At 48.0% G+C, this 23,259-nt stretch overlaps 1 protein-coding gene and 1 long non-coding RNA gene across 2 annotated transcripts in view; one reads left to right on the top strand and one right to left on the bottom strand.

Annotated features, from left to right (window-relative positions):
- Nucleotides 1-23,259, bottom strand: part of LOC127915876 (uncharacterized) — a 36,038-nt gene that overhangs the window by 10,684 nt on the left and 2,095 nt on the right. The window lies entirely within an intron of this gene.
- LOC118374565 (metastasis-associated protein MTA1-like) overlaps nt 5,326-23,259 on the top strand; it is a 97,014-nt gene continuing 79,080 nt past the window's right edge. The window contains exons 1-2 of the mRNA XM_052496614.1: nt 5,326-5,479; nt 5,572-5,662. Of these exons, the coding sequence (XP_052352574.1) occupies nt 5,635-5,662 (28 nt within the window). The 5' untranslated portion in view covers nt 5,326-5,479; nt 5,572-5,634. The remainder of the gene's footprint in view (nt 5,480-5,571; nt 5,663-23,259) is intronic.

Raw genomic sequence — 23,259 nt, 5'->3', positions numbered from 1 at the left:
TTTGTCGCCCACTGAGATATTCCACAGATCTGTCGCCCACTGAGATATTCCACAGATCCGTCGCCCACTGAGATATTCCACAGATATGTCGCCCACTGAGATATTCCACAGATTTGGCATGAGTAATTTAATGATACATTTCCTCTACGTGAGTCAGAGCACACACACACACACACACACACACACACACACACACACACACACACACACACACACACACACACACACACACACACACACACACACACACACACACACACACACACACACACACACACACACACACACACACACACACACACCAGTACAGGAATGGAGTGAGGCATGGTGGAGGAACAATAATCTGGTTGTAGGGATTCCGCGGGGAACAGGCTGTGGCTCGGGAAGTTAAAGAGAAAACCTCATCCACAGACAACTGGAATGTTTCTTCTGTTTCTCCTATGTCTCTCGCAGTTGTCTGACTATGAGCGTGTCACAGACAAGGTTATGGGGAGAGGAGAGATAGGGGAGAGGTCATCAAGGCTGAGTTCCAGGCTGACTATCTTACAGACACCTGCCAGATCTGAAAAAATATAAACTGTGAAGCGTTTGTGGCATGTAATCATTGGTTGATGAGCACAAAGTGACTGTTATATAGTCAACCTGGAATGGGGGCAGTATCTTTCTGGCCAATCAAACGTCACTGCCTGACTCAGTGTGGTTCATTAGGGAAAACAGCTGGATTGTACAGAGCTCTGACATCACAAAAATCTGGATGAGAAGCCAGGCAATCAAAGACAGCATCTGTACAGCAGCCAGAGAGCAGCCAAGCAAACACACAGCATGATGCAGGAACTCATATTCACAGTTCCCAGTTCCCCACAAAACATGTACACAAACTTTCTTCTTGTTCAAATTGCCTACAGGACTGTTTCACAAGCACAGACTGGAATATGTTCTGGGATTCATCCGGTGGCATTGAGGCGTTTACCACATCAGTACATTGACAAAGTCATCCCCACAAACTGAACATATCCCAACCAGAAGCAATGGATTACAGGCAACATCCAAACTGAGTTATAGGCTAGAGCTGCCGCTTTCAAAGAGCGGGACACTAATCCAGACGCTTATTAGAATTCCCGCTACGACCTCAGACAAGCCATCAAACAGGCAAAGCGTCAAAACAGGTCTAAGATCGAATCCTACTACGCCGGCTCGGACGCTCGTCGGATGTGGCAGGGCTTGCAAACTATCACGGATTATAAAAGGAAACCCAGCCGCAAACTGCCCAGTGACATGAGCCTACCAGATGAGCTTAATGCCTTCTATGCTCACTTCGAGGCAAGCAACACTGAACCATGCATGAGAGCACCAGCTGTTCAGGGTGACTGTGTGATCAAGCTCTCCATAGTCGATGAGAGTAAGACTTTAAACAGGTTAACATTCACAAGGCAGAAGGGCCAGACGGATTACCAGAGCATGCACTGACCAGCTGGCAAGTGTCTTCCTTCACATATTCAACCTCTCTCTGAACCACTCTGTAATACCTACAATACCGTTCAAAAGTTTGGGGTACTTGTTTTTGGAAGAAAAGGCCATTTTTGGTCCATTAAAATAACAGCAAATTGATCAGAAATACAGTGTAGACATTGTAAATGACTACTGTAGCTGGAAATGGCTGATTCTTTAATGGAATATCTACATAGGTGTACAAAGGCCTATTATCAGCATCCATCACTCCTGTGTTCCAATGGCACATTGCGTTAGCTAATCCAAGTTTATCATTTTAAAAGGCTAATTGATCATTAGAAAACCCTTTTGCAATTATGTTAGCACAGCTAGCACAGCAATTAAACAGTCCTCAACTGGCAGCTTCATTAAATAGTACCCGCAAAACACCAAACTCAACATCAACAGTGAAGAGACGACTCGGGGATGCGGCCTTCTAGGCAGAGTTCCTCTGTCCAGTGTCTGTGTTCTTTTGCCCATCTTAATCTTTTATTTTTATTGGCCATTCTGAGATATGGCTTTTTCTTTGCAACTCTACCTAGAAGGCCAGCATCCCGGAGTCGCCTCTTCACTGTTGACGTTGAGACTGGTGTTTTGCGGGTACTATTTAATGAAGCTGCCGGTTGAGAACTTGTGAGTTGTCTGTTTCTCAAACTAAACACTCTAATGCGCTTGTCCTCTTGCTCAGTTGTGCAACGGGGCCTCCCACTCCTCTTTCCAAAATCTATGTAGATATTCCATAAAAATCAGCCTTTTCCATTGACTATCGCCCAATAGCATTGACTATCGCCCAATAGAACACATCTGTAGCCATTAAAGGCTTTGAAATGCTGGTCATGGCTCACATCAACACCCTCATCACAGACACCCTGGACCCACACCAACTCACATACTGCCCCAACAGATCCACAGATGATGCATTCTCTATTGCACTCCACACTGCCCTATCCCAACTGGACAAGAGGAACACCTACAGTATATCACAAAAGTGAGTACACCCCTCACATCTTTTCATGTGACAACACTGAAGAAATTAGATTTTCACTTAGGGGTGTACTCACTTTTGTTGCCAGCGGTTTAGACATTAATGGCTGTGTGTTGAGTTATTTTGAGGGGACAACAAATTTACACTGTTATTCAAGCTGTACACTCACTACTTTACATTGTAGCAAAGTGTCATTTCTTCAGTGTTGTCACATGAAAAGATACACTCAAATATTTACAAAAATGTGAGGGGTGTTCTCACTTTTGTGATATACTGTATGTGAGAATGCTGTTCATTGACGACAGCTCATTGTTCAACACCATAGTGTCCTTCAAGCTCATCACCAAGCTAGGGACCCTGGGACTGAACACCTCTCTCTGCAACTGAATTCTGGAATTCCTGATGGGCCACCCCCAGGTGGTAAGTGGAGGCAACAACACATCCGCCACGTTGCGGGGTCCCCTCAGGGGTATGTGCTTAGTCCCCTCCCTGTACACCCACGACTGCGTGACAACACATGACTCCAAAACCATCCTTAAGTTTGCTGACGACACAACGGTGTTAGGCCTGATCACCGACGATGATGAGACAGCCTATAGGGAGGAGGTCAGTGACCTGGCCAGGACAACAACCTCTCCCTAAATGTCAGGAAGACAAAGGAGCTGATCGTGGACTACAGGAAACAGAGGGCCGAGCATGCCCCCATTCACATCGACAGGGCTGTGTTGGAGCGGGTGGAGAGTTTGAAGTTCCTCTGTGTCCACATCCCTAAGGATCTATTACAGTCCACACAAACCAACAGAGTCGTGAAGAGGGCATGAAAATGGCTCTTCCCTCTCAGGAGGCTGAAAAGTTTTGGCATGGGCCCTCAGATCCTCAAAGTTCTACAGCTGCACCATTGAGAGCATCTTGACTGGCTGCATCACCACTTGGGATGGCAACTGTGTAAAGCCCAGTACATCACTGGGGCTGAGCTCCCTGAAATCCAGGACCTCTATACCAGGCAGTGTCAGACGAAGGCCCTAAAATAGTCAAAGACTCCAGCCACTGCACGGCAAGAGGTACCAATGCACCAAGTCTGGAACCAACAAGCCATAAGACTACTAAATAGTTAGTTAAATAGTTAACCAAATAGCTGTTAGTTAACCATTTTTACTCATCACATACGCTGCGGCTACTGTTTAGTATCTATCCTGTTGCCTAGTCACTTTAAACCTACCTATAAGTACATATACTGTATACTTCAATTACCTCATACCCCTGCACATCACCTCGGTACTGGTACACCGTGTATATAGCATTACTCATTGTGTATTTATTATTACTTGTTATTAATTTTCTATTATTTCTCTATCGCGGCATTGTTGGGAAGGGCCTGCAAGCATTTCATTGTTAATCTACACCTGTTGTTAACGAAGAATGTGACAAATACAATTTGATTTGAGAGCAGATTGTCTTGGATTAGATCCTGTTGATGAATGCAGGCTAGGATAGTGTAGTCACAAGAGGATGCTGTCTGGTTGTAAATCCAATAAACTGGACAACAATGTCAGTAAATGTATATAAGTGCCACCCTACAGCACACACATAAACAAGCGCACACACTAACACACTAACACACAATGTTACTTAATATTGAATGTGCAAGTAGACAATACTATACCTGTTACATAGAACTACTTCACTGCGAGTGCATTTGAGGTAAAAAAATATATAGAGACCTGTGATTGGCTTACCATGGTCACATGACTGCAGATTTTGGACCCTATACACTTGGCTTAGTAATTGAGGTTTCCATATGATATAGATCAGATGTTAACCACAGACTTCCTCCAAGCCTCCATTTATATTTAAAACCACCTCGCCAAACACAGTACAGATTCAGTACACCATCAGAGGAAGAACCAGAGACCTAGGAGACAATCTCTGCAATAAAATGCCCTATCTATCTGTGTCTCTGTCGGTCTGTCTCTCTGTGTCCATCTGTCTTTTTGTCTGTCTGGCTCTCTCTGCCTCTCTGCTGGTGTGTTGGTCTGTCAGTCTGCCTGCCTGTCTGTCTACCTACCTCTGTCTCTCTGTCTGTCTGCTTGCCTGTCTGTTACTGTTTCTGTCCATCTCTGTGTCTGTCTCGGTCTGCCTTCCCTCCTGCCTGTCTATCTCCCTGGCCTCTGACATGTTTTCATAGTAATAATCTCCTTGCTTGGACCCAGACATATCACACAACACAGCTCTCTAGATTAGGCATCATTGAAGCTGTCCAAACCAGAAAGACTACTTACTGTGTGGGTAGTGGGTACCTAACTATTTTATCAAACTATCCTAAACAGCACATCTCCTAATGACGTTTTACCCAATTCTGTTCAGAATTAGCTGTTGTGTGATGTCAATGTTGGCCTAGCAGTTCAGGACAGTTCAGGACGTGTTGCCTAATTCTGTTTTACTCTTATCCTTTAGAAAACAAATGAATGATGAAGAGAATTAATGTGATTTGAAACTCTCCTTTGTCTGATAGTAATAAAAAACACATTGAAAACAGAGGTTGTTATATATAGTTAATGTAGCCTAAGACTACAACATTATCCATCTCCGCCTCTGTCTTCCGTTTGAACATGATGGGGCAATGAGGCCAAGGGAGATTAACAGACATTTAAAAGGAATTGACCACACAAAACCATTGTAGTCTACTCATATGAAAGTTTAATTCAATCAAATAGCTAAACAGTTGAATACTTTATACATTTTCCATCTAGTAGTGAGTCTGAGGTAAGTAACCAGCAAGGTCACACCAGCAACAGCATTGTTGTGTTGTGTGAGGGAGGCGGGTAGTGAGAGGGCAGTGACGTTGAATAGTGCCCTCCTCCCCTTCCCAATTCCGCCGATTTAGCGTCTGCCCACTCCTCGCTCCTGCACCGACCTCCAAGGGAAACCGCTTTGTTACCAACCGTATCCAAATTTTACGCGGGTTACCCAAATCCGACTCAATTAAAATACAGTAGCCCCAGAGAAGTAGGTTTTTGAGAAATAACGTGTACTGTCTCTTTAAGATCTCTTGGCTAGTTTGCTTCGTATTGATCAATCCACCATTTTCCAACACACAGCGGCGGCAGTGGTAACACAGCGACAGCTAACCCTACCTGGAGACGCCAGGACCCGGGGCAGTCATGGCAGCGAACATGTACCGGGTTGGAGGTAAGGGGGAACACATTTTGGGACAATTTTGTATCCTTTATGTTGCGCTCGTCCGGTTCGTCGCAGGATTTGCAGCATGTTTTTACCCTTCCTTTTATTTCCTAAAGCGCCTTGTGTTTCAGTCAGAGTGATGAAGACGATGGTGACTGTGTGAGGAGGAGGATGGTGATGAAGGGGAGTCTCGTAGCGCGAGGGATCGACCCCGGGTTTTAATTGTTGTTTCCATCCCGTATCGCTATTGTTGTTACACAAACCAATATGATCGTCTTTGGTAGGCCTAACAGCATTTGTTTTCACTAAAATAGTTCAACCGCGATTCGCTTTTAAAAGTAAAGTTTGGCTTGCCAGTCAGCTACCAAACGTTAGCTAGCTAGGTTGCTAACATGTTATTTGGCTGTGGATAGAGTGAGTCAGAATTAAAGGAATTAGTATTAAACTAATTTAATACTATCTCTGGTACGAGTGTTATGAGGCAGGGCAGGATGACTACTGCTGGTCTCTGAAGTTAGCTAACTTAAATAAGGTGCCAATCAGAATTATAATAAATTACAATTTAGTCTACTCAGGTTCAGGTTGAGTTAATTTACGTGAGTCTAGCTATCCTACTCACCTGGATATTTTAGTGTTGGGGGATTGATTATAGTTAGAAGACTGGGGTCAGGTGTTTCACTCTCCTGCAATACATTTGAACAGGAGTCTGACAACAAATTGGTGACTGTATCTAGTAGTCAATCCACAGTTTTTAAACCAAGCTTGTTAGCTAGTGTAAAAATTTTGTTGGACCACAACTGCGTGTAAAGTGTTGGTTTCATAAATGGGAATAAAAGATCCCAGAAATGTTCCATATGCACAAAAAGCGTATTTCTCTCAAATGTTGTCAACAAATGTGTTTACATTTCTCCTTTACCAAGATAATCCATCCACCTGACAGGTATGGCATATCAAGAAGCTGATTAAACAGCATGGTCAGTACACAGGTGCATCTTGTGTTGGGGACAATAAAAGGCCACTCTAAAATATGCAGTTTTGTCACACAACACAATAGATGTCTCAAGTTTTGAGGGAGTGTGCAATTGGCATGCTGACTGCAGGAATGTCCATCAGAGCTGTTGCCAGATAATTTGATGTGAATTTCTATACCATAAGCCACCTCCAACTTCGTTTTAGAGAATTTGGCAGTACGTCCAACTGGCATCACAACCGCAGACCACATGTATGGGGTCATGGGTGAGTGTTTTTCTGATGTCAACGTCATGAACAGAGTGCCCCACGGGTGGGGTTATGGTACGGGCAGGCATAAGCTACGGACAATAAATACAATTACATTTTATCGATGGCAATTAAAATGCTCTAAAATACCGCAATGAGATCCTAAGGCCCTTTTTTTTTTTGGTATCAGATGCATATCTGTATTCCCAGTTGTGAAATCAATAGATTAAGGCCTAAATAATTGATTTCAATTGACTGATCTCTTATGAACTGTAACTCAGTGAAATTGTTGTGTGTGTATATATACATGCATACATACATACACTGGGGGGAAAAAGTATTTAGTCAGCCACCAATTGTGCAAGTTCTCCCACTTAAAAAGATGAGAGACCTGTAATTTTCATCATAGGTACACTTCAACTATGACAGACAAAATGAGAAAAAAAATCCAGAAAATCAAATTGTAGGATTTTTTAAAATGAATTTATTTTCAAATTATGGTGGAAAATAAGTATTTGGTCACCTACAAACAAGCAAGATTTCTGGCTCTCACAGACCTGTAACTTCTTTAAGAGGCTCCTCTGTCCTCCACTCGTTACCTGTATTAACCGCTTGCTCCTACCTGGCACGCAGGCGTCCCATCTAGAGCTCTGGAAATGCAAATGCGCTACGCTAAATGCTAATAGTATTAGTTAAAACTCAAACGTTCATTAAAATACACATGCAGGGTATTGAATTAAAGCTACACTCGTTGTGAATCCAGGCAACAAGTCAGATTTTTTAAATGCTTTTCGGCGAAAGCATGAGAAGCTATTATCTGATAGCATGCAACACCCCGAAATACCTGAAGGGGACGTAAACAAAATAATTAGCATATTCGGCGCTACACAAACCGCACAAATAAAATATAAAACATTCATTACCTTTGACCATCTTCTTTGTTGGCACTCCTAGATGTCCCATAATCACTATTGGGTCTTTTTTTCCCGATTTAAATCGGTCCATATATAGCCTAGATATCGTTCTATGTAGACTGTGTGATAAACGAAAAAAAAATAGCGTTTCATAACGTAACGTCATTTTTTAAAATTCAAAAAGTCGACGATAAACTTTCACAAAACACTTCGAAATACTTTTGTAATGCAACTTTAGGTATTAGTAAACGTTAATAAGCGATCAAATTAATCACGAGACAAAATGTTTTCTATAGGGCTCCATCTTGAAATACTGTCCGTGTATTTCTCAACCAAAATATCCGGTCGGAGACCGGAAGAAATGGGCTGTCTCTTGTTTGTTTGACCAAGAAACAAATCCTAGGCAAATGACAAGACTGTTGACATCGTGTGGAAGCTGTAGGTACTGCAACCTCAGCCATATTTAATGTCTTTTGCCCATAACAATGGGTTGAAGCGGCGGATGGATATATTTTTCCACTTTCAGTGATCAGATTTTCCTGCACTTTTCAATGAAACTCACGTTCTGTTAAAGCCACAGCCGTGATTTAACCAGTTTTATAAACGTCTGAGTGTTTTCTATCCACACATACTAATCATATGCATATACTATATTCCTGGCATGAGTAGTAGGGCGCTGAAATGTTGCGCGATTTTTAACAGAATGTTCGAAAAAGTAGAGGGTAGACTGAAGAGGTTAATGGCACCTGTTTGAACTTGTTATCAGTATAAAAGACACCTGTCCAGAACCTCAAACAGTCACACTCCAAACTCCACTATGGCCAAGACCAAAGACCTGTCAAAGGACACCAGAAACAAAATTGTAGACCTGCACCAGGCTGGGAAGACTGAATCTGCAATAGGTAAGCAGCTTGGTTTGAAGAAATCAAATGTGGGAGCAATTATTAGGAAATGGAAGACATACAAGACTACTGATAATCTCCCTCAATCTGGGGCTCCACGCAAGATCTCACCCCGTGGGGTAAAAATGATCACAAGAACTGTGAGCAAAAATCCCAGAACCACACGAGGGGACCTAGTGAATGACCTGCAGAGAGCTGGGACCAAAGTAATAAAGCCTACCATCAGTAACACTACGCCGCCAGGGACTCAAATCCTGCAGTGCCAGACGTGTCCCCCTGCTTAAGCCAGTACATGTCCAGGCCGATCTGAAGTTTGCTAGAGAGCATTTAGATGATCCAGAAGAAGATTGGGAGAAGGTCATATGGTCAGATGAAACCAAAATATAACTTTTTGGTAAAAACTCAACTCGTCGTGTTTGGAGGACAAAGAATGCTGAGTTGCATCCAAAGAACGCCATACCTACTGTGAAGCATGGGGGTGGAAACATCATGCTTTGGGGCTGTTTTTCTGCAAAGGGACCAGGACGACTGATCCGTGTAAAGGAAAGAATGGGGCCATGTATTGTGAGATTTTGAGTGAAAACCTCCTTCCATCAGCAAGGGAATTGAAGATGAAATGTGGCTGGGTCTTTCAGCATGACAATGATTCCAAACACACCGCCCAGGCAACGAAGGAGTGGCTTCGTAAGAAGCATTTCAAGGTCCTGGAGTGCCCTAGCCAGTCTCCAGATCTCAACACAATAGAAAATCTTTGGAAGGAGTTGAAAGTCCGTGTTGCCCAGCAACAGCCCCAAAACATCACTGCTCTAGAGGAGATCTGCATAGAGGAATGGGCCAAAATACCAGCAACAGTGTGTAAAAACCTTGAAGACTTAGAAAATGTTTGATCTCTGTCATTGCCAACAAAGGGTATATAACAAAGTATTGAGAAACTTTTGTTATTGGCCAAATACTTATTTTCCACCATAATTTGCAAATAAATTCATTAAAAATCCTACAATGTGATTTTCTGAAAAAAATATATATATTTTCATTTAGTCTGTAGTGTACCTATGATGAAAATTACAGGCCTCATCTTTTTAAGTGGGAGAACTTGCACAATTGGTGGCTGACTAAATACGTTTTTGCCCCACTATATATGTCTGCTTTTACTGAGTTACAGTTCATATAAGGAAATCAGTCAATTTAAATCAATTCATTAGGGCCTAATCTATGAATTTCACTTGACTGGACAGGGACGCAGTCATGGGTGGAGCCTGGCAGGACATAGGCCCACCCACATGGGATCCATGCCTAGCCAATCAGGAGTTTTTTCCCCCACAAAAGTGCTTTATTACAGACAGAAATACTCCTCAGTTTCATCAGATGTCCGGGTGGCTGGTCTCAGATGATCCCGCAGGTGAAAACTGGATGTGGAGGTCCTGGGCGTGGTTACATGTGGTCTGCAGTTGTGAGGCCGGTTGGACATACTTCCATTGTAATTTTTGAGAATTTGGGAGGCGGTTTAGAGTAGAGAAATTAACATTACATTCTCTGGCAACAGCTCTAGTGGACATTCCTGCAGTCAGCAGGCCAATTGCACACTCCCCTCAACTTGAGACATCTGTGGCATTGTGTTGTGACACAACTGCACATTTTAGTGACCTTTTATTGTCCCCAGCACAAGGTGCACGTGTGTAATGATCATGCTGTTTAATCATCTTCTTGATATGCCACACCTGTCAGGTGGATGGATTATCTTGGCATTGGAGAAATGCTCACTAACAGGAATGCAAACACATTTGTGCACAACATGTTGAGAGAAATAAGCTTTGTGCGTCTGTAACATTTCTGGGATCTTTTATTTCAGCTCATAAAACATTGGACAAACACTTTACATGTTGTGTTTTTTATATTTTTGTTCTGTTTTTTAAAAATGTTTTCAAACAATTGTTAACGGTGACCACGGTCATTTTGCTGACCAATAACCATCATCCAAAATTCCATAACCTCAACAACAGTGTCAGCAGCACCAGTTGTAGATTGTGAATGTGACAGATGGGGTCAATGGGACCAGTCATGGAGGAGACAATACTATATAACAACACAGCCTAGTCTTCCCACTCTTATTATTCATACATGTCAACTGGCTGTCGGCTGTTCTGAACAAGTTGTTTTTCAGACAAGTGAGACAACTCACTGTTAAGATAGCTGGCTTTCATAAAAAATAGCCTACGGTTTGGTTCAGGCACTGTGTTGAAATGGTGAGGATTGTGTGTGTGTAGTTGTGCCTGTCTGCATGCAATCAGGCCCATGCTGCTGTATAGAAGAGACCCATGAGTTGTTGTGGAAACAGGTGAATTGAAGCCACTCCTCTTCTGTGTTAAACAGTCACTCGGTGCACACTGAGACAAGCTACACCCCCCCCCTCCCCGTTTCCAGCAGATCATTGTAATTGATAGCTGGAAATGCAACTTTTGACAGTAGATTCACTACTGCTTTACACTCATTTTAGGAATGATGGAACTGTTTGACCGCTTATCAAGAAGCTCTGATTTATGGCCAATCAATCAGTATCAAGATAGTAAAAATAGGCCTAGATTTTAAGGAGGGAAATGGTTTTGAATTTCCATGTCAATAACATTTATAAAACTCTTTTTACATCAGCAGTTACCCAGTCTAGAACCCAAAAGAGCAAGCAATGCAGAAGCACGGTGGCCAGGAATAACTCCCTAGAAGGCTGGAAACTAGGGAGGAACCAGGCACCAAGTGGTGGACGGTTCTCTTCTGACCATCTACATTCACCATAGGTCTCCTGTTTGGACCTACCGCCCCAGTCATTGCCTTAGCTCTTGTTACAATGGCAGTACACTGATGTTCAGAAATGGCTTTGGTCACAATTAGGGTTCTGAAGAGAGTCCCACATGTTAGTGAACCATTGTCAGAAGGAGCACCCATGACACGCTTTGAAGCTCTGTGCAAGGATCCAGGATAAAACCCATGCCTCTGTGGCTGCCTTGTCCCCTCCTCCAGTCTAAGGCTTGGATGAGATTCATTCATTCATTATTGTGAACAACCGGTAACTGCCAAAATAAAGAAAACACCAACATATATATAAGTAGGGCATTTGGCCACAAGGAGCCAGAACAGCTTCAATGCACGTGGTGTAGATTCTACCAATGTCTGGAATTCTATTGGAAGGATGCGACACTTCTTCACGAGAAATGTCATTTTTTGTTGATGGTGGTGGAAAGCGCTGTCTCAGACGCCATTCCAGAATCTCCCGTAAGTGTTAAATTGCGTTGAGATCTGGTGACTGAGACGGCCATTGCGAATGGTTTCCATCGTTTTCATGCTCATCAAACCATTCAGTGACGATGGGGACATTGTCATCCTATGGGGGCATAGCCATGGTAGTCAAAATAATGGCCTCCCCAGCATATTTATAGATGATCCTAAAGCATGTTTGGATGTTAATTGCTTCATTAACTTAGGAACCATACCTGTGTGGGAGCACCTGCTTTCAATATACTTTGTATCCCTCATTTACTTAAATGTTTCCATTATTTTGACAGTTACCTGTACCATCATAATATCCAAAACAGATGAGTTGTCCTGGCATTGAGTGTCCCTGAACATTACCCTTAACAAAATCCAGTCTACCCTTCCTCCTTACATCAGAGGAGAGTTAACCAGAGTTGCTTGATCAGCATTATCTACCTGGCATCTTCAGATTATTTTCTTGGCTCACACTAAATTATCACATAATTGCCGTGTAGTCTCAGGCCCTGGGATCAAAGGCCAGGAGAGGATCCAACTAGTTGCTTGAACAAGCTCTACTAAGTGTTTAGTTGGATTGGCTCTCCTGTGAAAAAAAACAACCCATGGCACGGTCACATGGCATCTTCCTGACAAATGGGATTGGCTCATCAGAATAGGCTTCATGTCATGCAGAGACAGCCCATGGTGGGATCGATGTTTCTATGAAGAACACTGTTAGGACAAAGAGCATCACTGTCTTCAGTGACAAGTCCCCCGATGGCCAGTCACTGTGATAGAGATGTGATATATAACAGCAGAAACAACTGTAAAACATTTCCTCAGCAGATCAGTAACATATTGTGTGATGGTTAGGTGACAAACAAATGACCTGCGGCCACACAGAGGTGGGCACAACTGTACACCCTTACACACTGCGTCTCCATGGAGCCGAACAGACTCCATCACACAGGTGGTAAACACACAGCATAGATTGTCAGCAGGATTGCTGCAGGTTCTAGAGAGAGAACATGACACCGTGTGTCTCTGATAGAAGGCACCGCCTCCACCTATTTCCCAACAGTCACGGACAGCTCAGGTTATCATAGTATGTTCGGCTGTTGTTCATAAGAGGAAACGCAGGACCTATTTTAGTGAGATGGAGGGACCGAGTGTATATGAGAGTTGGAGAGTAAGTGGGAAAAGAAGAGTGTGATAGGTTCAGTGGGGGATTGAATTACCTGACTGCCATTGCCATAGTAACCCCCATACCATATCCCTGCACACTGAGACTGACCCTGATATGGCCTGTGGTGTCTGCTCCTCTCCACAAGAACATACCGCTGTGTAAGTGTGGACTGGACTTGCGTGGGAGGATGTTCTCTACCTCTCGTCTGTTTCTCCCGCTAGTCCCTATGCCCATGTCTTTGTCTGTTTTTAATTATTTACTTATATCTGCTTATCTGTCAGTCGATGTCTGTCTGTCTGGCTCTTTCTCATTCAGTCTCTGTTTGTCTGTCTCTCTACACGTCTGTCTTTCTGTCTGACTCTGGCCTGGTTTGGTTCCACTCAGAGCGGGCTGACTGTCTCTTTGGGTCTCAGCTCAGCAACATAGTATGATTGGCTCAGAGGATATTTGACTGCACTGTGACGTAGCGGTTAATGAGGGCCCGTGATTGGCTGAGGCTGGCAGTGGGGGAGGGGTGGGTGTAGCAGACGCTGGCTGTGGGCACATGTAGGCTGAGATGGCAGGAGGGTAGGCAGACAGACAGTTTGGTCTGCATGGAGCATGTTCTGTGTTTTGGCTGGTTAACAGTTTTCTGCTTGTATGTTGTTGGTTGTCTAGGAGCCCCTCTTTCTCTCTTTCCCATCCCATCTTTCTCTCACTCTTTGTTTACATGGACCCTGAAGTATGTGTGTGTGTGTTCCTCCCTTCCTGGGAGAGTGGAGACCTACTCAGACGAGACGAAGACTCGGACTGGAGGGAATGGGGCAGGCCTGGAATTATGTGATTTTCAGGGGCAAGGCCCTATGCTGGCAAGGCCATTAACCAAAAATTGCCAATTTTAAATAGATTTGAAAACCTAAAAAAAGACTAGCTGTTCTGTTACGAAAAACACAAGCGTATGTAAGTGTTTGTCATGTCTACACTGACACTGGCAGGAGGAAGGTGCCTGAAAATGTAGCCAAACTTTAATGAGACTTTTTAAAATGTATTTACAGATACACACACACACACACACACAGGCTAAACAGCAGTCTTGTTTAACAATTAGAATGCAGGATAATGAACATGGACATCTAAGGCTTGATTCTGTAGTACTAGCGCCACTGTTTTCAGATAGCAGAGAAGGGCCTGTTCCGCACCACATTACCCACCTTGCAATCTGAGCAGAGGCACTTATTATTTTTTAAACTATTTAACCATAAATGCAATTGTTCAAAACCTGGACTTTTATTTATATATATATTTATTTATATATATATTTATTTATATATATATATTTATTTATATATTTATATATAATATATGTGTTTTACCATGTTCTGACCATAGGAATGTTAAGAGGATTGTTTTATAAACACTTCCTCATATGCCATTTAAACCAGTATTTCTCTCATGTTCTCAATTTTCCTTTGTTGTCCAGCAGCCAAAGACACACTCCTAGTGATATTAACAACCCTGTGCTAGTTGTTGCATTTCTACATCTTCTCTCTTTCTACATCTTCTCTCTTTCTAAATTTCTAAAGGAGATTTTCATCTCGCATTTATGCAACCGCTCTCATTTGCGGCGCAATTTGGAGAACCGGTGTATTCCCGCTAATTGCATTTTGGAACATTCGTGCTTATAGACATTGCTTACTGGCTTGTGCGCGTTGCTGCGCTTATAATGTAAAGAAATAGCCTAATAGCTTATCAACATTTTAAGCTAAATGTTCTGATCTGTTGCATCAGCGTAATTGTTTTTTAAAATGTTTTTGATGTACAGTGGGTTTATTCATTTGGAATCTATCGTCACACAACTGTCTCAGTCTTTTTGGTGTATTTATTTCTCGCCCGGAATGACAAGCTGACTAATAGAATTGGTCAACTTTTGTACTATGGGGGACAGTAGATTGACAGGCTAGTGCTTTTGTTGTTTGTTACTCATCTTGTTTTCTTACGAAAAGTCAAATGTGGACAGTTCTTCTACCGTCTTCGAATTTGATAAGGATGTGCTTCGTTTCCTCCCCGATCTGTCTTCACTAGTAGCCTACATCGGAGCTGCGATGCCTGTGAGAAGGACCCGATCATGTGACGGGCATTGGCTAATAAGAATTGAGATATCTGAAAGAGCCATGTGAGTGAGAGGTGCTTCGGAACAGGGTGATTGGCAGACGGGAGAATGGAATTATAATTATTATGTTCATGGCACAACAGCCACTTTTGCTGCAAGGCATGAAAATGGGAGGCCTGGATAGGGGTCGACTAGGGAGCGTGGAGGGGGGGGACGTTTGAGGGCTTAGTCTAGGTAGTGTGGAGGGGTGAGGGAGTAGGGTAGACTATGGAGGGTTGAGGGGGTGGGAGTAGACTGGAGGTTGGGGGGGGGTGGAGGAGAATGAGAGTGAATGGAAGTAGGAGAATAGTGGAGGAGACGAGGGAGGGTTTAGCTCCAGGCAGCCTACCAAGTGTGCGGTGTGATAATCTGACGTTAGCCAAGACGCATGCAGGGTTAAGACTAGGCACCCTACCAAGCCCAGGGCCTAAAGGGATGTCAGGCTGAGTACTGAGGCTGCTATGGGCCTGGAGCTGGGCCAAGATCAGGGAGAGAGGAGTGGGGGAGGGGAGAGCATTGTGGTAGGAGAGCAGGGTGGAGGGGATAGGAGAGCAGGGGGAAGGGGGAAATGAGAGGGGGGATGGAGAGCAGGGGGGGATTGGAGGGGGATGGGAGAGCAGGGGATGGAGGGATGGGAGAGCAGGGGAGAAGGGTTAGGGGAGAGCAGGGGGAGAGGGGAGAGCATTGGGTTAGGAGAGCAGGGTGGAGGGGATAGAAGAGCAGGGGAGAGCGAGAGGGGAGGGGGAGAGCAATGGGAGGGGAGAGCAGGGGGAATGGAAGAACAGTGGATGGAGGGGATGGGAAAGTGGGGCTAGGGGTGGGAGAGCAAAGGATGGAGGGGATGGGAGAGCAGAGCAAGAGGGGAGAGCAGGGGGATGGGAGAGGAGGAGAGGAGAGCAGAGGGAGGGGATAGGGGAGGAGAGCAGGGGGAGGGGGAGGAGAGCAATGGGAGGGGGGGAAGAGGAGAGCAATGGGAGGGGGATAGGAGAGCAATGGGAGGGGATAGGAGAGCAATGGGAGGGAAGGAAGAGGAGAGCAATGGGAGGGGATAGGAGAGCAATGGGAGGGGAAGGATAGGAGAGCAATGGGAGGGGAAGGAAGAGGAGAGCAATGGGAGGGGAGGGAGAGCATAGGAGAGCAATGGGAGGGGAGGGGATAGGAGAGCAATGGGATGGGATGGGAATAGGAGAGCAACGGGAGCAATGGGAGGGGATAGGAGAGCAATGGGAGGGAGGGAATAGGAGAGCAATGGGATGGGATAGGAGAGCAATGGGAGGCAATGGGGGATAGGAGAGCAATAGGAGAGGGGAGGGAAGAGGAGAGCAATGGGAGGGGAGGGAATAGGAGAGCAATGGGAGGGGAGGGAATAGGAGAGCAATGGGAGGGGAGGGAATGGGCAAGGGGAGGGAATAGGAGAGCAATGGGAGGGGAGGGAATAGGAGAGCAATGGGAGGGAGGGAATAGGAGAGCAATGGGAGGGAGGGGAGGGGCAATGGGAGGAGGGAATAGGAGAGCAATGGGAGGATAGGAGAGCAATGGGGAGGAATAGAGAGCAATGGGAGGGGAGGGGAATAGGAGAGCAATGGGATGGGAGGGGAATAGGAGAGCAATAGGAGAGCAATGGAGGGGAGGGGAGGGAATAGGAGAGCAATGGGAGGGGGAATAGGAGCAATGGGAGGAGGGAATAGGAGAGCAATGGGAGGAGGGAAGGGAGGGGAGGGAATAGGAGAGCAATGGGAGGGGAGGGAATAGGAGAGCAATGGGAGGAGGGGATAGGAGGATGGGAGGGGATAGGAGAGCAATGGGAGGAGGGAATAGGAGAGCAATGGGAGGGGAGGGAGCAATGGGAGGGAGAGCAATGGGAGGCAATGGGAGGGGAATAGGAGAGCAATGGGAGGGGATAGGGGAATGGGAGGAGGGAGAGAGCAATGGGAGGGGGGAGGGATAGGAGAGCAATGGGAGGGGAGGGGATAGGAGAGCAATGGGAGGAGGGAATAGGAGAGCAAGGGGAGGGAATAGGAGAGCAATGGGAGGGAATAGGAGAGCAATGGGAGGGAATAGGAGGCAATGGGAATAGGAGAGCAATGGGAGGGGAGGGAATAGGAGAGCAATGGGAGGGGGGAATAGGAGAGCAATGGGAGGGGAGGGAATAGGAGAGCAATGGGAGGGGAGGGAATAGGAGAGCAATGGGAGGGGAGGGAATAGGAGAGCAATGGGGGGGGGATAGGAGAGCAATGGGGGGAGGGAATAGAGAGCAATGGGGGGAGGGAATAGGAGAGCAATGGGAGGGGGGAGGGGATAGGAGAGCAATGGGAGGGGAGGGGATAGGAGAGCAATGGGAGGGGAGGGAATAGGAGAGCAATGGGAGGGGAGGGAATAGGAGAGCAATGGGGGGGGGGAATAGGAGAGCAATGGGGGGGGGAGGGAATGGGGAGGAGGATAGAGCAATGGGGGGGAATAGGAGAGCAATGGGGAGGGGAATGGGAGGAGAGCAATGGGAGGGGAGGGAATAGGAGAGCAATGGGAGGGGAGGGAATAGGAGAGCAATGGGGGGGGAGGGCAATGGGAGGGGGGGAGAGCAATGGGGGAGGGAATAGGAGAGCAATGGGAGGGGAGGGAATAGGAGAGCAATGGGAGGGGAGGGAATAGGAGAGCAATGGGGGGAGGGAATAGGAGAGCAATGGGGAGGAGGGAGAGCAATGGGGGAGGGGGAATAGGAGAGCAATGGGAGGGGAGGGATAGGAGAGCAATGGGAGGAGGGGATAGGAGAGCAATGGGAGGGGAGGGAATAGGAGAGCAAGGGGAGGGGAGGGAATAGGAGAGCAATGGGAGGGGGGGGAGGGAATAGGAGAGCAATGGGAGGGGAGGGAATAGGAGAGCAATGGGAGGGAATAGGAGAGCAATGGGGGGAGGAGGAATAGGGGAGGGAATAGGAGAGCAATGGGATGGGGGGAGGGAATAGGAGAGCAATGGGAGGGGAGGGGATAGGAGAGCAATGGGAGGGGGGGGATAGGAGAGCAATGGGAGGGGGAATAGGGATGGGGGAGGAATAGGAGAGCAATAGGAGGCAATGGGGGAGGGAATAGGAGAGCAATGGGAGGGGAGGGAATAGGAGAGCAATGGGAGGAGGGGGAGAGCAATGGGGGGGAATAGGAGAGCAATGGGAGGGGAGGGAATAGGAGAGCAAGCAATGGGAGGGGAGGGGCAATAGGAGAGCAATGGGGGAGGAGGGAATAGGAGAGCAATAGGGGGGGAGGGAATAGGAGAGCAATGGGGGGGAGGGAATAGGAGAGCAATGGGGGGAGGGAATAGGGGGAGCAATGGGGGGGAGGGAATAGGAGAGCAATGGGAGGAGGAATAGGAGAGCAATGGAGGAGGGAATAGGAGAGCAATGGGAGGGGAGGGAATGGGCAAGGGGAGGGAATAGGAGAGCAATGGGAGGGAGGAGGGAATAGGAGAGCAATGGGGGAGGGGGAATAGGAGAGCAATGGGAGGGGAGGGAATAGGAGAGCAATGGGAGGGGAGGGGAGAGCAATGGGGGAGGGAATAGGAGAGCAATGGGGGAGGGAATAGGAGAGCAATGGGAGGGGAGGGATAGGAGAGCAATGGGATGGGGGAGGGGATAGGAGAGCAATGGGAGGGGAGGGGATAGGAGAGCAATGGGAGGGGATAGGAGAGCAATGGGAGGGGATAGGAGAGCAATGGGAGGGGATAGGAGAGCAATGGGAGGGGATAGGAGAGCAATGGGAGGGGAGGGATAGGAGAGCAATGGGAGGGGAGGGGAGGGATAGGAGAGCAATGGGAGGGAGGGAATAGGAGAGCAATGGAAGGGGAGGGGATAGGAGAGCAATGGGAGGGGATAGGAGAGCAATGGGAGGGGATAGGAGAGCAATGGGAGGGGAGGGGATAGGAGAGCAATGGGAGGGGAGATGGGAGGGAGATAGGAGAGCAGAGGGAGGGGATGGGAGGGAGGAGAGCAATGGGGGGGATGGGAGGAGAGCAATGGAGGGAGGGAAGAGGAGAGCAATGGGAGGGGATAGGAGAGCAATGGGAGGAATAGGAGAGCAATGGGAGGGGAAGGGAATAGGAGAGCAATGGGAGGGGATAGGAGAGCAATGGGAGGAGATAGGAGAGCAATGGGGGAGATAGGAGAGCAATGGGGGAGGGATAGAGCAATGGGAGGGGATAGGAGAGCAATGGGGGGAATAGGAGAGATGGGAGGGATAGGAGAGCAATGGGAGGGGATAGGAGAGCAATGGGAGGGGGAGGGGATAGGAGAGCAATGGGAGGAGGGGATAGGAGAGCATGGGATGGGAGGGGATAGGAGAGCAATGGGAGGAGGGGATAGGAGAGCAATGGGAGGGAGGGAATAGGAGAGCAATGGAAGGAGGGAATAGGAGAGCAATGGAAGGGGAGGGAATAGGAGAGCAATGGGAGGGGAGGGAATAGGAGAGCAATGGAAGGGGAGGGAATAGGAGAGCAATGGGAGGGGAGGGATGGGGGGATAGGAGAGCAATGGGGGAGGAGGATGGGGGGATAGGAGAGCAATGGGAGGGGAGGGGATAGGAGAGCAATGGGAGGGGATTGGAGAGCAATGGGAGGGAATAGGAGAGCAATGGGAGGGGAGGGAATAGGAGAGCAATGGGAGGAGATAGGAGAGCAATGGGAGGAGATAGGAGAGCAATGGGAGGAGATAGGAGAGCAAATAGGAGGATAGGAGAGCAATGGGAGGGAGGGGATGGGAGGGAATAGGAGAGCAATGGGAGGAGGGAATAGGAGAGCAATGGGAGGAGGAATGGGAGGAGGAGAGCAATGGGAGGAGGGGATAGGAGAGCAATGGGGGGGAGGGAATATGGGATGGGGGAGGGGATAGGAGAGCCATGGGAGGGATGGGAGGGGAGGGGATAGGAGAGCCATAGGGGGGAGGGGATAGGAGAGCAATGGGATGGGGGGGAGGGAATAGGAGAGCAATGGGATGGGGAGGGAATAGGAGAGCAATGGGATGGGAGGGAATAGGAGAGCAATGGGAGGGGAGGGAATAGGAGAGCAATGGGAGGGGAGGGAATAGGAGAGCAATGGGAGGAGGGAATAGGAGAGCAATGGGATGGGAGGGAATAGGAGAGCAATGGGAGGAGGGAATAGAGAGCAATGGAGGGGATGGGGAGAGCAATGGGAGGGGAAGGAATAGGAGAGCAATGGGAGGGAGGGAATAGGAGAGCAATGGGAGGGGAGGGAATAGGAGAGCAATGGGAGGGGAGGGGATAGGAGAGCAATGGGAGGGGATAGGAGAGCAATGGGAGGGGATAGAATGGGAGGGGATAGGAGAGCAATGGGAGGGGAAGGGATAGGAGAGCAATGGGAGGGGAGGGAATAGGAGAGCAATGGGAGGGGAGGGAATAGGAGAGCAATGGGAGGGGAGGGAATAGGAGAGCAATGGGAGGGGAGGGAATAGGAGAGCAATGGGAGGGGAAGGAATAGGAGAGCAATGGGAGGGGAGGGAATAGGAGAGCAATGGGAGGGGAGGGAATAGGAGAGCAATGGGATGGGATTGGAGAGCAATGGGAGGGAATAGGAGAGCAATGGGAGGAGATAGGAGAGCAATGGGAGGGGAAGGAATAGGAGAGCAATGGGAGGGGAGGGAATAGGAGAGCAATGGGAGGGGAGGGAATAGGAGAGCAATGGGAGGAGGGGAATAGGAGAGCAATGGGGGGAGGGAATAGGAGAGCAATGGGAGGAGGGGATAGGAGAGCAATGGGAGGGGATAGGGGAGGGAATAGGAGAGCAATGGGATGGGATTGGAGAGCAATGGGAGGGGAAGGAATAGGAGAGCAATGGGAGGGGAGGGAATAGGAGAGCAATGGGAGGGGAAGGGAATAGGAGAGCAATGGGAGGGGAATGGGGAATAGGAGAGCAATGGGAGGAGGATAGGAGAGCAATGGGAGGGGGGATAGGAGAGCAATGGGAGGGAGGATAGGAGAGCAATGGGAGGGGGATAGGAGAGCAATGGGAGGGGATAGGAGAGCAATGGGAGGAGGGAATAGGAGAGCAATGGGAGGGGATAGGAGAGCAATGGGAGGGAATAGGAGAGCAATGGGAGGGGAATAGGAGAGCAATGGGAGGGGATAGGGAGCAATGGAGGGGGGGATAGGAGAGCAATGGGAGGGATTATCAAAGGGAATAGGAGAGCAATGGGAGGGGAGAGGGAATAGGAGAGCAATGGGAGGATAGGAGGAATATGGGAGGGGAGGAATAGGAGAGCAATGGGAGGAGAGCAATGGGAGGGGAGGGAATAGGAGAGCAATGGGAGGGGAGGGAGATAGGAGAGCAATGGGAGGAGGGAATAGGAGAGCAATGGGAGGGGATAGGAGAGCAATGGGAGAGGGAATGGGAGGGAATAGGGAGAGCAATGGGAGGGGATAGGAGAGCAATGGGAGGAGGGAATAGGAGAGCAATGGGAGGGGAGGGATAGGAGAGCAATGGGCAATGGGAGCAATGGGAGGGAGGGGATAGGAGAGCAATGGGGGAGGGATAGGAGAGCAATGGGAGGGGAGGGATAGGAGAGCAATGGGAGGAGGAATAGGAGAGCAATGGGAGGAGGGAATAGGAGAGCAATGGGAGGGAGGGAATAGGAGAGCAATGGGAGGGGAGGGAATAGGAGAGCAATGGGAGGGGATAGGAGAGCAATGGGAGGGGGGATAGGAGAGCAATGGGAGGGGAGGGGAATAGGAGAGCAATGGGAGGGAGGCAATAGGAGAGCAATGGGAGGGAGGAATAGGAGAGCAATGGGAGGGGAGGGAATAGGAGAGCAATGGGAGGGGAGGGAATAGGAGAGCAATGGGAGGAGGGAATAGGAGAGCAATGGGAGGGAGATAGGAGAGCAATGGGAGGGGAGGGAATAGGAGAGCAATGGGAGGGGAGGGAATAGGAGAGCAATGGGAGGGGAGGGAATAGGAGAGCAATGGGAGGGGAGGGAATAGGAGAGCAATGGGAGGGGAGGGAATAGGAGAGCAATGGGAGGGGAGGGAATAGGAGAGCAATGGGAGGAGGATAGGAGAGCAATGGGAGGGGATAGGAGAGCAATGGGAGGGGATAGGAGAGCAATGGGAGGGGATAGGAGAGCAATGGGAGGGGAGGGAATAGGAGAGCAATGGGAGGGGAGGGAATAGGAGAGCAATGGGAGGAGGGGGGAATAGGAGAGCAATGGGGAGGGAGGAGGGATAGGAGAGCAATGGGAGGGGAGGGAATAGGAGAGCAATGGGAGGAGGAATAGGAGAGCAATGGGAGGGGAATAGGAGAGCAATGGGAGGGGGGAATAGGAGAGCAATGGGAGGAGGATAGGAGAGCAATGGGAGGGGAGGGAATAGGAGAGCAATGGGAGGAGGGGAATAGGAGAGCAATGGGAGGGGGAGGGAATAGGAGAGCAATGGGAGGGGAGAGGAATAGGAGAGCAATGGGAGGAGGATAGGAGGAATAGGAGAGCAATGGGGGGAGGAATAGGAGAGCAATGGGGGAGGGAATAGGAGAGCAATGGGAGGGAGGAGAAGCAATGGGGGAATAGGAGAGCAATGGGAGGGGAGGGAATAGGGCAATAGGAGAGCAATGGGAGCAATGGGAGGGATAGGAGAGCAATGGGAGGGGAGGGAATAGGAGAGCAATGGGAGGAGGGAATAGGAGAGCAATGGGGGGAGGGAATAGGAGAGCAATGGGAGGGGGAATAGGAGAGCAATGGGAGGGGAGGGAAGCAAGGAGAGCAATGGGGGAGGGAATAGGAGAGCAATGGGAGGGATGGGAGGGAATGGGAGGAGAGCAATGGGAGGGAGGGCAATGGGAGGAGGGGAGAGCAATGGGAGGGGGGAGGGAATAGGAGAGCAATGGGGGGGAGAGGAATAGGAGAGCAATGGGAGGGGGGAATAGGAGAGCAATGGGAGGAGGGAATAGGAGAGCAATGGGAGGAGGAATAGGAGGGGAGAGGAATAGGAGAGCAATGGGGGAGGGGAATAGGAGAGCAATGGGAGGGG

Source organism: Oncorhynchus keta, chromosome 35, assembly GCF_023373465.1.
Source record: "Oncorhynchus keta strain PuntledgeMale-10-30-2019 chromosome 35, Oket_V2, whole genome shotgun sequence".
Classification (NCBI taxonomy): Eukaryota; Metazoa; Chordata; class Actinopteri; order Salmoniformes; family Salmonidae; genus Oncorhynchus; species Oncorhynchus keta.
Note: the sequence above shows the minus strand (reverse complement) of the source record. Positions and strands in the feature narration are given on the sequence as shown.